The 14006-nt window shown below is 45.2% G+C and overlaps 1 protein-coding gene across 12 annotated transcripts in view; it reads left to right on the top strand.

Annotated features, from left to right (window-relative positions):
* Nucleotides 1–14006, top strand: part of LOC129867492 (ephrin type-B receptor 3-like) — a 120536-nt gene that overhangs the window by 91909 nt on the left and 14621 nt on the right. For 6 of the 12 annotated variants that reach the window (XM_055940938.1, XM_055940940.1, XM_055940941.1 and 3 more), the window contains 4 exons: nt 1512–1564; nt 2400–2522; nt 7404–7651; nt 13580–13795. In XM_055940938.1, the coding sequence (XP_055796913.1) occupies nt 1512–1564; nt 2400–2522; nt 7404–7651; nt 13580–13795 (640 nt within the window). Of the gene's footprint in view, nt 1–1511; nt 1565–2387; nt 2607–7403; nt 7652–13579; nt 13796–14006 lie in introns of all 12 variants that reach the window. The other 6 variants (XM_055940935.1, XM_055940939.1, XM_055940945.1 and 3 more) reach the window with 2 other exon arrangements.

The following is a 14006-nucleotide window of genomic DNA, read 5'->3' on the forward strand; positions in this document are numbered from 1 at the left end:
TCTCTCTGTCTTAATTTAGCTCGCTAGCGTCTCTCTCTCTGTCTTAGTTTAGCTTGCTAGCTTCTGCCACGAGAGAAGGAAAAAAAAATAAAAGGGGGGAAGAAAATCAAAACTCAGAGCCTCCTCGGCATATTCCGGAACCACATTTGAATTGGAAATGAGATGCAAATCACCGTTGGGTATTATTGCCCCGGTTACTGGTTAGACAACAAAGGAACTACATTAACATGGATTTTCAACGTTCCCCTCCCTCCCCCCATTAATGGATTGATACTGAAGAAAGAAGAAAAAGCAGAGGATGAGTAAAGGAAAAGAGGGGGGGGGGGGGGGGGTTGTCTGGACCAGTGTGTAGGAGGATGTGTTAAGTGTTGAGTGAAACAGCTGAGGCTGCCATTGGGAGAGACTTTGTCCTTTACTTCTCGTGTTGGTCCATTATGTTTTCCCTCAGCTTTCATTTCATACATAGAAAACAGAGTCCTACGTTTTCTACTCGATATATCGTCTTCTTCTGTAGTTTTACTCAAAATTCTGTATTTCTTAGCCTCAAATATAAAGCTAAGTGAGCTTTATCCTAGTGAGAAATACAGTGTAATTCTCTATTTCTACAGACTCAGCTATACTGAAATCTATATAAACTGACTCAGCTATACTGAAATCTATATCAACTGACTCAGCTATACTGAAATCTATATTAACTGACTCAGCTATACTGAAATTTACATTTACATTTAAGTCATTTAGCAGACGCTCTTATCCAGAGCGACTTACAAATTGGTGCATTCAACTTATGAAATCTATGTTAACTGACTCAGCTATACTGAAATCTGTATTACCTGACTCAGCTATACTGAAATCTATATTAACTGACTCAGCTATACTGAAATCTATATCAACTGACTCAGCTATACTGAAATCTATATCAACTGACTCAGCTATACTGAAATCTATATTAACTGACTCAGCTATACTGAAATCTATATTAACTGACTCAGCTATACTGAAATCTATGTTAACTGACTCAGCTATACTGAAATCTATATTAACTGACTCAGCTATACTGAAATCTATATCAACTGACTCAGCTATACTGAAATCTATATTACCTGACTCAGCTATACTGAAATCTATATTAACTGACTCAGCTATACTGAAATCTATGTTAACTGACTCAGCTATACTGAAATCTATATTACCTGACTCAGCTATACTGAAATCTATATTAACTGACTCAGCTATACTGAAATCTATATCAACTGACTCAGCTATACTGAAATCTATATTAACTGACTCAGCTATACTGAAATCTATATTAACTGACTCAGCTATACTGAAATCTATATTAACTGACTCAGCTAAAACTGAAATCTATATTACCTGACTCAGCTAAAACTGAAATCTATATTACCTGACTCAGCTATACTGACATCCTTTCCACACTCTTCTGTTCCATGAAGTATTGCTGTATGCAACCAATGACTGACTTTGTGTTTTTACTCTGGTTTGCCCCACAGGAAGCAGAGGAATGGCTCTGAGTCAGAGTACACAGAGAAACTGCAGCAGTACAGTAAGTCTCTACTGCCTATCCTGTCCTACATTATAAGCTATCCCAAGATCCACATTCTAACAGACACTCTCTGAGCTTGACTTTGTCCCGACATTAAACAGTATATATTCAATCACTGCGTGTCAACAGCCGGTTATGTCACAAGCATCCCATTTACAATGACAGGCACAGATTACACAGAATTATAGGATTGGTAGTGGCTGTGGAGCTCATTGAAAGTGTGCCTCGACTGTTCCATCTTGTGTTAATCCAATCCATACAGTGCATTCGGAAAGTATTCAGACCCCTTGACTTTTTCCCACATTTTGTTACAGCCTTATTCTAAAATTGATTAAATAAAACATTTTACTCATCAATTTACACACAATACCGCATAATGACAAAGTGAAAACAGGTAAAAAAAAAAAATATGTATATATATTTCAAAAACAGAAATACTTTATTTACATTTGCTATGAGACTCGAAATTGAGCTCGGGGACAGGAATGAGGGAAAGATGATCCCGGACATGAATTAGATCGAACCTCTCTAGAGAGTCCAAGCTTGTAGCGTCATACCCAAGAAGACTCGAGGCTATAATCGCTGCCAAAAGTGCTTCAACAGAGTACTACTGAGTAAAATAATACTTTTGTAAATGTGATATTCCTGTTTTTTGATGAGGCAAAACTTTTTTTTTTTAAATACACTTTAGAATAAGACTGTAATGTAACAAAATGTGAAAAAAGTCAAGGTGTCTGAACACTTTCCGAATGCACAGTACATATTGTTTTCAATGGTAACTACTGCTTGACGGCCGTGATTCATGTGATTATTTCCGCTATTGAATCCCCTATAGTCACGCCGGGAATGAAGGTCTATATCGACCCCTTCACCTACGAGGACCCCAACGAGGCCGTCCGAGAGTTCGCGAAGGAGATCGACATCTCCTGCGTGAAGATCGAGGAGGTCATCGGCGCAGGTAACCAACCAAAGCTCCTGAGCTACAGGGGGAAGACTGCTAGTCACCTCCAGGCCATACCGTTAGAGGACTTCACGCCAAGCGGTACTTTCACTCAATTCATCATCCCAACCCCTGCCTCGCCTCGCACCCCCCCAGCACTAGCCTCAGCCCCCCCTAATCTAAAATCTGCACTTACGCCCTTGCAAAAAATGTCCCCCCCCACACACACCTCTAATTCGCTTCACTCACAACCGTGGCCCCCCAGGTTGGCACCTATGTGCCTGTATGATTGCTAGCTACTTTCCACACTTTTTGTCCTTTTTAACCTTTTATTTTTTATTTTATTTAACCTTTAACCTTTTAAGAACTGCCCATTCCTGATCCTGGAGAGGTGCTCTGTAGTAGAAAGTTATTTTGATCCTTCAAGTGTCATTAATTCAATCACTTCCATTGGTTAGCTCTTCTACTTGAATGTAACTGACTTAATCATCATCTAGGAGAGTTGATTGGGCTGGTCAAGCAGCTAGAACAGCAGCCTTCCAGGGTCAGGATTGGTCATCTCGGGAACCCCTCCCCCCAAGTTTCTCAAGGGTCAATGTTAAACGGGGCCACTCAAAAGACCCTTTGACCCTCGACCTCATTACCTGGTGGTTTATATATGTGGTCGTCCATCTTGTTTCCCTTTAGATTACCCTTGCTCCTTCCCTCCACCCTTTTTGATGCACTAGTTAGTAATCTTGAAATCATAAATTATTTGATATCTTGAAATATTAGTAATATTTTTGCAAAAAAGCTGTAGGATTGTTCCCGGCTCAGAGTTGAATTCTCAGCCTTGTATCTAAGCCGAATGAAGACTTGTGATGATGGGAAGTTGGATTTGAGGTTTGCGTCACCTGCAGCTGAGCCCCCTCCACTCTACTACTACTACTACTACTACTACTACTACTACTACCACCACTACGAGGGCTTAACACCTACCGCTGCTTCTTGAACCCGTCGCTTCCCAGCCTTCGCCTTAAGTGACGAACCCCAACCCCTGTCTCCCCTCCCCTTTACCCTCCCTCCCACCGATCCTCCCTCCCTATCTCCTTCCCTCCTCCATCCACCACCTCCCTCCCTCCCTTCCCTTGTTTCTCTTGCTCTCGCACCTGGTTGGCGTATTAGGCCCGAGACGCAAAGCCTCCACAACCGCCAAGCTTCTCTCTCCTCCTGTCTCTTCTTCTGACCCCGCCCCCTATCTCTCAGAAGCCTAATCTACCCCGCTACCCCCCCACCCCCACCTATACCTCTACCCTCCCACCTCTACCCTCCCACCTCTACCCTCCCACCTCTACCCTCCCACCTCTACCTCTACACCTCTACCCTCTACCCTCCCACCTCTACCCTCCCACCTCTACCCTCCCACCTCTACCTCTACACCTCTACCCTCTACCCTCCCACCTCTACCCTCCCACCTCTACCTCTATACCTCTACCCTCTACCCTCCCACCTCTACCCTCTCACCTCTACCCTCCCACCTAAGTCTCTACCCTCCCACCCCTGTCTCTACCCTCCCACCTAAGTCTCTACCCTCCCACCTAAGTCTCTACCCTCCCACCTCTGTCTCTACCCTCCCACCTCTGTCTCTACCCTCCCACCTAAGTCTCTACCCTCCCACCTCTGTCTCTACCCTCCCACCTAAGTCTCTACCCTCCCACCTCTGTCTCTACCCTCCCACCTAAGTCTCTACCCTCCCATCTATGTCTCTACCCTCCCACCTCTGTCTCTACCCTCCCATCTCTGTCTCTACCCTCCCACCTAAGTCTCTACCCTCCCACCTAAGTCTCTACCCTCCCACCTAAGTCTCTACCCTCCCATCTCTGTCTCTACCCTCCCACCTCTGTCTCTACCCTCCCACCTCTGTCTCTACCTTCCCACCTTTACCTCTACCCCCACCTATACCTTTACCTCTACCCTCTCACCTTTACCTCTACCCCCACCTATACCTTTACCTCTACCCCCACCTATACCTTTACCTCTACCCCCACCTATACCTCTACCCTCCCACCTTTACCTCTACCCCCACCTATACCTTTACCTCTACCCTCTCACCTTTACCTCTACCCTCCCACCTATACCTCTACCCTCTCACCTTTACCTCTACCCCCACCTATACCTTTACCTCTACCCCCACCTATACCTTTACCTCTACCCCCACCTATACCTCTACCCTCCCACCTTTACCTCTACCCCCACCTATAACTCTACCCTCCCACCTTTACCTCTGCCCCCACCTATACCTTTACCTCTACCCCCACCTATACCTCTACCCTCTCACCTTTACCTCTACCCTCTCACCTTTACCTCTACCCCCACCTATACCTCTACCCACCCACCTATACCTCTACCCTCCCACCTCTGTCTCTACCCTCCCACCTTTACCTCTACCCCCACCTATACCTCTACCCCCACCTATACCTCTACCCTCCCACCTTTACCTCTGCCCCCACCTATACCTTTACCTCTACCCCCACCTATACCTCTACCCTCCCACCTTTACCTCTGCCCCCACCTATACCTTTACCTCTACCCCCACCTATACCTCTATCCTCCCACCTATACCTCTACCCTCCCGCCTTTACCTCTACCCCCACCTATACCTCTACCCTCCCACCTTTACCTCTACCCCCACCTATACCTCTACCCTCCCACCTTTACCTCTACCCCCACCTATACCTCTACCCTCCCACCTTTACCTCTACCCCAACCTATACCTATACCTCTACCCTCTCACCTTTACCTCTACCCCAACCTATACCTATACCTCTACCCTCTCACCTTTACCTCTACCCCCACCTATACCTCTACCCTCCCACCTATACCTCTACCCTCCCACCTCTGTCTCTACCCTCTCACCTTTACCTCTACCCCCACCTATACCTCTACCCTCCCACCTATACCTCTACCCTCCCACCTCTGTCTCTACCCTCTCACCTTTACCTCTACCCCCACCTATACCTCTACCCTCCCACCTATACCTCTACCCTCCCACCTCTGTCTCTACCTTCCCACCTTTACCTCTACCCCCACCTATACCTTTACCTCTACCCCCACCTATACCTTTACCTCTACCCCCACCTATACCTTTACCTCTACCCCCACCTATACCTTTACCTCTACCCCCACCTATACCTTTACCTCTACCCCCACCTATACCTTTACCTCTACCCCCACCTATACCTTTACCTCTACCCCCACCTATACCTTTACCTCTACCCCCACCTATACCTTTACCTCTACCCCCACCTATACCTTTACCTCTACCCCCACCTATACCTCTACCCTCCCACCTTTACCTCTACCCTCTCACCTTTACCTCTACCCCAACCTATACCTTTACCTCTACCCTCTCACCTTTACCTCTACCCCCACCTATACCTCTACCCTCCCACCTATACCTCTACCCTCCCACCTCTGTCTCTACCCTCCCACCTTTACCTCTACCCCCACCTATAACTTTACCTCTACCCCCACCTATACCTTTACCTCTACCCCCACCTATACCTCTACCCTCCCACCTATACCTCTACCCTCCCACCTCTGTCTCTACCCTCCCACCTTTACCTCTACCCCCACCTATACCTTTACTTCTACCCCCACCTATACCTTTACCTCTACCCTCCCACCTTTACCTCTACCCTCCCACCTATACCTCTACCCTCCCACCTTTACCTCTACCCCCACCTATACCTTTACCTCTACCCCCACCTATACCTTTACCTCTACCCCCACCTATACCTCTACCCTCCCACCTTTACCTCTACCCTCCCACCTTTACCTCTACCCCCACCTATACCTTTACCTCTACCCCCACCTATACCTTTACCTCTACCCTCCCACCTATACCTCTACCCTCCCACCTATACCTCTACCCTCCCACCTCTACCTCTACCCTCCCACCTCTACCTCTACCCCCACCTATACCTATACCTCTACCCTCCCACCTATACCTCTACCCCCACCTATACCTCTACCCTCCCACCTGTGCCTCTACCCTCCCACCTCTGCCTCTGCCCTCCCACCTATACCTCTACCCTCCCACCTGTGCCTCTACCCTCCCACCTCTGCCTCTGCCCTCCCACCTTTACCTCTACCTCTATTCCAACCTATACCTCTATTCCAACCTCTACTTCTACCCTTCCACCTCTACCGCTCCCCTCCTACCTCTACCTCTACCCTCCCATCTATACCTCTATTCCAACCTCTACCCTTCCACCTCTACCTCTACCCTCCCACCTCTACCGCTCCCCTCCCACCTATAGCTCTACCCTCCTACCTATACCTCTACCCTCCTACCTCTACCTCTACCCTTCCACCTCTACCTCTACCCTCCCACCTCTACCACTCCCCTCCCACCTATACCTCTACCCTCTTACATATACCTCTACCCTTCAACCTCTACCACTCCCCTCCCACCTATAGCTCTACCCTCCTACCTCTACCTCTACCCTCCTACCTCTACCTCTACCCTCCTACTTCTACCTCTACCCTCCTACCTCTACCCTCCCACCTCCCCTCTACCCAAACGTATACCTCTACCCTCCCACCTCCCTCACTCTCTTATCAAGCTTTACCGCCTACCCCAAACTACCCACGTCCACTAAGCTTTTGGTTTTCCCTCAGCCACCCCCCCCCCCCCCCCCTGTCGCTTTCCCCCTTTTCTCCACTGCTCCTAGCCACCGAGCCCCCCCCCCTGTCTCCCGCTTCCCTTCCCTGGCTCCTTGTTTCTAACCAGTAAACTGTCCCTCTCCCCCTCTCTCCCCCACTCTCCTCCACTCTCCTCCACTCTTCCGATCCTTCCTCTCTTCCCCCCTCCATATCTCTCTCTCTTTCGCTGTCTCCCATTCCTCGCTCTCACAGGAGAGTTTGGGGAGGTGTGTCGTGGGCGTCTGAAGCTGCCTGGACGACGGGAGATTATTGTGGCTATCAAGACACTCAAGGTGGGCTACACCGACAGGCAAAGGCGGGACTTCCTGAGCGAAGCGAGCATCATGGGACAGTTTGACCACCCGAACATCATCCGGTTGGAGGGCGTGGTCACCAAGAGCCGACCAGTCATGATCGTCACAGAGTTTATGGAGAACGGAGCGTTGGACTCTTTCTTAAGGGTAAGAGAGCATGTGGAACACACACACACACACACACACACACACACACACACACACACACACACACACACACACACACACACACACACACACACACACACACACACACACACACACACACACACACACACACACACACATAAAAAATCTGCGCTCTATAAAACTGCCCAGAGAACTGATGCTCCTGAACACACTTCATAAATGTCTTATCTGTAATCGTCACATCATCAGCACCACTACCCAGCAAACGTACAAGAGCATATCTCCCTGATCTTCTCTTTTAATGTCCTCGTATTCCACACCCTCTCCATCTCTTTGGAAAAGGCCCTAACCCTCGTCTGTTGCCAATATCAGACAAATGCGCCGCTCCTCTCGCTATCTCTGACATTTACAGAGGATTCACTCAGCTTATGAATCACTGCCTCTCCCTTAAATTAAATACTGGTTGACACTGAGGAGGAGACAGAGAAAGATGGCGAGAGAAAGAGAGAGGGGGGATACAGAGAAAAGGAGAGAGAGAGGGGGTCAACTTCCACACTGCACTGACAGAGGGAGAGAGAAGAAAATGGATAAATAGAGAGATAGTAAGAATAAGAAAGAGTGCAAGAGCTGAACACAGAGAGAGACAGAGAGACAGAGAGATTCTAGAGACAGCGAGACAGTGACAGAGAGCAACCAAATAGAGTGGTGAGGAGAGACAGAGAGACAGAGAGACAGCGAGACAGAGAGACAGAGAGACAGAGACCAAATAGAGTAGAGAGGAGAGACTGAGAGACAGAGAGATTTTATTTAAAAAAATATTTATTAGTATCCCTATTAGCGGATGCCAATGGCGACAGCTAGACTTACTGGGGTCCGTAAAATAATGAAAAGACATTACAGACAAAATACTTTACAATTTACATACATTTAAAAACATTAACATGTATTGTGCATCTATCAGTTCCACATACATGTCAGTACAAACACACAATCAGAAGGTCACATGGGGGAGAGGCCTTGTGCCGTGTTAAATTTGTTCTGGACCTGGGGACTGTGGAAAGACCCCTGGTGGCATGTCTGGTCTGTGTGTCAGTGCAGTCCTTAGGTTTGTTCTGGACCTGGGGACATGTCTGGTCTGTGTGTCAGTGCCTATGACTATTGACTATGCAACCATTTTTAATTTTCAACACAATAATGTTTCTTATGAAAACAAGAAGTGATGCAGTGTCCTTCCTCAACTCTTAGCCAAGAGATACTGGCATGCATAGTATTAATATCAGCCCTCTGATTACAATGAAGATCAAGACGTGCCGCTCTGTTCTGGGCCAGCTGCAGCTAAACTAGGTCTTTCCCTGCAGCACTTGACCATATGACTGGACAATAATCAAGATAAAATAATACTAGAGCCTGCAGGACTTGCTTTGTGAAGTATGGTGTCAAAAAAGCAGAGCATCTCTTTATTACGGACAGACTTCTTCCCATCATTACAATCATTGAATCAATATGGTTTGACTATGACAGTGTACAATCTAAGGTAACACCAAGTACTTTAGTCCCCTCAACTTGTTCAACAGCCACCCCATTCATTACCAGGTGCGTCTGAGATTCAGGATCGATTTATAGAAAAAACAACTCTTAGTTTTAGAAATGTTCAGAACCAATGTAGTACTGGACACCCATTGCAAAACAGACTGCAAGTCTTTATTAAGGGCTTCAGTAACTTCATTAGCTGTGGTTGCTGATGCGTATATGGTTGAATCATCAGCATACATGAACACACATGCTTGTTTAATGACAGTGGCAGGTCATTGGTAAAATTACAAAAGATTAGAGGGCCTAGAGAGGTGCCCTGCGGTACACCACACTTTACATGTTTGACATTAGAGAAGCTTCCATTAAAGAAAACCCTTTGAGTTCTATTAGATAGATAGCTCTGAATCCACGATATGGTAAAGCATTAAAAGCCATAACGCATACATTTTCTCAACAACAGGTTATGGTCAATAATATCAAAGGCTGAAATCTAACAGTACAGCTCCCACAATCGTCTTATTGTCAATTTCTTTCAACCAATCGTCAGTCATTTGTGTCAGTGCAGTACATGTTGAGTAACCTTCTCTATAAGCTGAAAGTCTGTTGTTATCTTGTTTACAGAGAAATCGCATTGTATTCGGTGGAAAACATTTTTTTCCGAACAGTTTGCTAAGAGCAACAAGTTGATTGGTCTGCTGTTAAAACCAGTAAAGGCCACTTTATCACTCATGGCTAGTGGAAAGACTTTGGCTTCCCTCCAGGCCTGTGGACAAATACTTTCCTCTCGGCTCAGATTAAAGATATGACAGATAGGAGTGGCTATAGAGTCAGCTACCATCCTCAGTAGCTTTCCATCTAAGTTGTCAATGCCAGGAGGTCTTTCATTATTGATCGATAACAATACTTTTACCACCTCGCCCACGCTATCTTTACAAAATTTCGACTTGCAATGCTTTTCTTTCATTATGAATTTTTTTATGCATGAGTATGATGGCTCATTGTTCGTTGTTGGCATTTCCTGCCTAAGTAACGTCACTTATGCCAACGAAGTCATCAATAAATTAATTCGCAACATCAAAATCGTTTTGTGATGAATAAGCCTGATCTGATTTTTTATTTTTTTTATTTCACCTTTATTTAACCAGGTAGGCCAGTTGAGAACAAGTTCTCATTTACAACTACGACCTGGCCAATATAAAGCAAAGCAGTTTGACACATACAACAACACAGAGTTAATACAGTCAATAATACAGTAGAAAAATAAGTCTATATACAAGGTGTCCCGTGTGGCTCAGTTGGTAGAGCATGGCGCTTGCAACAACCCGGGTTGTGGGTTCGTTTCCCACGGGGGGCTAGTACAAAAAAAATATAGTATGAATGTATGTACTTGTAAGTCGCTCTGGATAAGAGCGTCTGCTAAATGACTTAAATGTAATGTGAACAAATGAGGTGAGATAAGGGAGGTAAAGGCAATAAAAAGGCCGTGATGGCGAAATAAATACAATATAGCAAGTAAAACACTGGAATGGTAGATTTGCAGTGGAATAATGTGCGAAGTAGAAATAGAAATAATGCAAATTTTGATGAAAGATGGAGTTGAATTTGTCTTTTTGCCGATATTTTCATTTGAAGTACTCCAATGTTTTTTCCCATCATTCTTTATGTCATTGATCTTGGCTTCATAATACAGTTTCATCTTCTTTTTGTTGAGTTTAGCCACACAATTTCTCAATTTGCAGTAAGTCAGCCAGTCCAATGTGCAGCCAGACTTACTAGCCACTCCTTTTGCCCCATCTCTTTAAACCATACAGTTTTTAAATTCTACATCAATCCATGGAGCCTTAACAGTTCTAACAGTCAGTTTTTAACAAGTGCATGATTATCAATAATTGGAAGAAGCTCTTTCATAAATTAATCAATTATTAATCACATTATATATATTTTTTTACATCATTCACATAAGAGTCACAGCAAAATCTTTTGTATGGTCACTTATACACTATTTTAGGCCCAGCTGTTGGAACTTTCCTGGATATAGTCACTATATTGTGTTCACTGTATCCAATGGGTACGGATAAAGCTTTAGAACAAAGGTCTACGGTATTATTAAAAATGTGATCGATACATGTGGATGATCTTGTTTCTGTATAGCATTTGGAAACACCCTGGAACAGTAGATTGATGAATAACCTGAACCAGATTAAAGGCACTGGTTATAGTGAGAAGCTTCCTCTTGAGTGGACAGCTTGATGAAAACTAGTCAATATTTAGGCCCCCCAGAAAGTAGACCTATCAAGCACATATTATTTAGATAACTGACTGTTAGGACTTGGTGGCCTATAACAACACCCCAAAAGAAAAGGCTTTAGATGTGCCAGGTGAACTTGCAACCACAACGCTTGACATAAGTTCTTCTCTAATCATTACTTGGCTCTGAATATATACAGCAACACCTCCCCCATAAGCATGCCTGTCTCTTCTATAAATGTTATCCTTGTATTGCTACTGATGTATCATCAAATGAATTATCTAAGTGAGTCTCAGATCTGGCTAATATATGAATGATCTGATGTTAGCAAGTTATTGATTTCATGAACCTTATGTCTAAGGCTACATATATTACTAAGGGCTATTTCCTGGGTAGCTTGTCAGAGATATAAATAATAAAAACAAAGCAAGAGAAAAAAATATATACATTCAGCAGTCCATTAATCAGTTGGTGTGTGTGTGTGTGTGTGTGTGTGTGTGTGTGTGTGTGTGTGTGTGTGTGTGTGTGTGTGTGTGTGTGTGTGTGTGTGTAAGTGTGTGTGTGTGTGTGTGTGTGTGTGTGTGTGTGTGTGTGTGTGTGTGTGTGTGTGTGTGTGTGTGTGTGTGTGTGTGTGTGTGTGTGTGTGTGTGTGTGTGTGTGTGTGTGAGTGTGTTTGTGCTTTGGGGTTGAAGCTACGAACCCAAAGGCTTGGCTCTCTCAACCCTTCCAGGCTTCTGGGAGGGAGGGGGGACAATGAGCCTGTCATAGTGGATGTAAGCAATGTCCCCACGCGCTCTGGCAACATTTTTAGCTGAAATAAGTTATTTTCTCTTCTGGCGCACAGTTTCAGGACAGTCCTCGTTGAGGAAGATATACGTTCCTTTCAAGTTATTGGCTCTTTCCAGAACAGCTACATTGTCCTTGAACCTTAGGAACTTGACAACTATCGGCCTGGACCTGTCACCTAGGCCGGTGGTGGGTTTTCCAGCTCTGTGGGCGGAGTTCCACCTCAAACGTCCTGTTGTCTAACATCAGTTTATCCAAGATAATTTCCCTCACTTTGTCCTCAGACTCCGTCTAGGTCTCATGTGGAGATTATGCAATTCTGTACACAACCATGTTGTTCCACCTTGATCGTCCCTCGAGATAATCCGATTTCTCCGTCGTTGTTATCACAGATTCACATTCATGGCTGATGTCCTCTCTCAATGACTTTCAGATTGCTTCCGTTCTCCTGTTTCAACTCGTCGAGCTGACCCTGGGAGAACTGCAAACTGTTCTTCAGGTCCTGGACCTTTCTGGTCAGGTCGTCCATTATTTTAATTAGTTACTCCATCAGCATTTGGACTAAACACTTGAAGTTATTTCATTGTTTTGGAAACAACTGCTTGTGGAATTATTTTTGTTTGTTTAAAAGATCCTTTACCTGTGATAGATACCACTGTTCTCAACGGTACTCCCGCCAGCTTTGGTCTTGTCATGGTAGCAACATAGGGTACGCTGTTACTTCTCTCAGTTCCAGACAGGACACAGATTGAAAACAATAACAACAAAGAGCGGGGATCTAGACAACCACATCCGCGATCCCAGACACAATGACTAACTGTGTCACGGGCTGCGTTCAAGCCCTCAAGAAAAGCCCTGCTAGCTTGATAGGCAGCTAACTAGCAGCAAGACTAGTTGCTACGCTAAACAGTTCCTCAGACCCGACCTTGGTCAGAAGGATCACTGGACAGATAGTAAAGGAAAGTGAAAGGGGGATACCTAGTCAGTTGTAGAACTGAAATGCCTTCAACTGAAATGTGTCTTCCGCATTTAACCCAACCCCTCTGAATCAGTAGCGGTTCCAGCAACTGATGCCGACCCATCACAGGATCCAAGCTCAAAAGATAACTAGCTATTAACCAACACTTTTCAATAGACTTTCAAAACTTTCCAAAACAACAAACCAAGTTCCGCGTTCAAAAGGAAGTGAATGTGTGTTTGTGTATATATGTGTATATATGTGTATATATGTGTATATATGTGTATATATGTGTATATATGTGTATATGTGTGTATATGTGTGAGAAGAATAGGAGCATGTTACATAATGATTGAATCTAGTATATATGTTTTTAATATGATATACTGACTTTTTTTATCTCTATCTCTGACTCTGCCAGCTCAATGACGGGCAGTTCACAGTGATCCAGCTGGTGGGCATGTTGCGTGGCATCGCCGCGGGCATGAAGTACCTCTCTGATATGAACTACGTTCACCGGGACCTGGCAGCTCGCAACATTCTGGTCAACAGCAACCTGGTGTGTAAGGTGTCCGACTTCGGCCTGTCGCGATTCCTTGAAGACGACGCCACGGACCCAACATATACTAGCTCACTGGTGAGTATCTAGTACACTAAGGGGTCTGGTGAGTGTCTAGAACACAGAGAGAGTCTGCTGAGTGTCTAGGACACTGAGGGAGTCTTTGGGAGTGTCTAGGACAGGGGTGTCAAACTCATTCCACGGAGGGCCTAGTGTCTGCAGGTTTTTGTTTTTTCCTTTCAATAAAGCCCTAGACAACCAGGTGTGGGGAGTTCCTAACTAATTAGTG

Source organism: Salvelinus fontinalis, chromosome 12, assembly GCF_029448725.1.
Source record: "Salvelinus fontinalis isolate EN_2023a chromosome 12, ASM2944872v1, whole genome shotgun sequence".
NCBI classification, from domain to species: Eukaryota; Metazoa; Chordata; class Actinopteri; order Salmoniformes; family Salmonidae; genus Salvelinus; species Salvelinus fontinalis.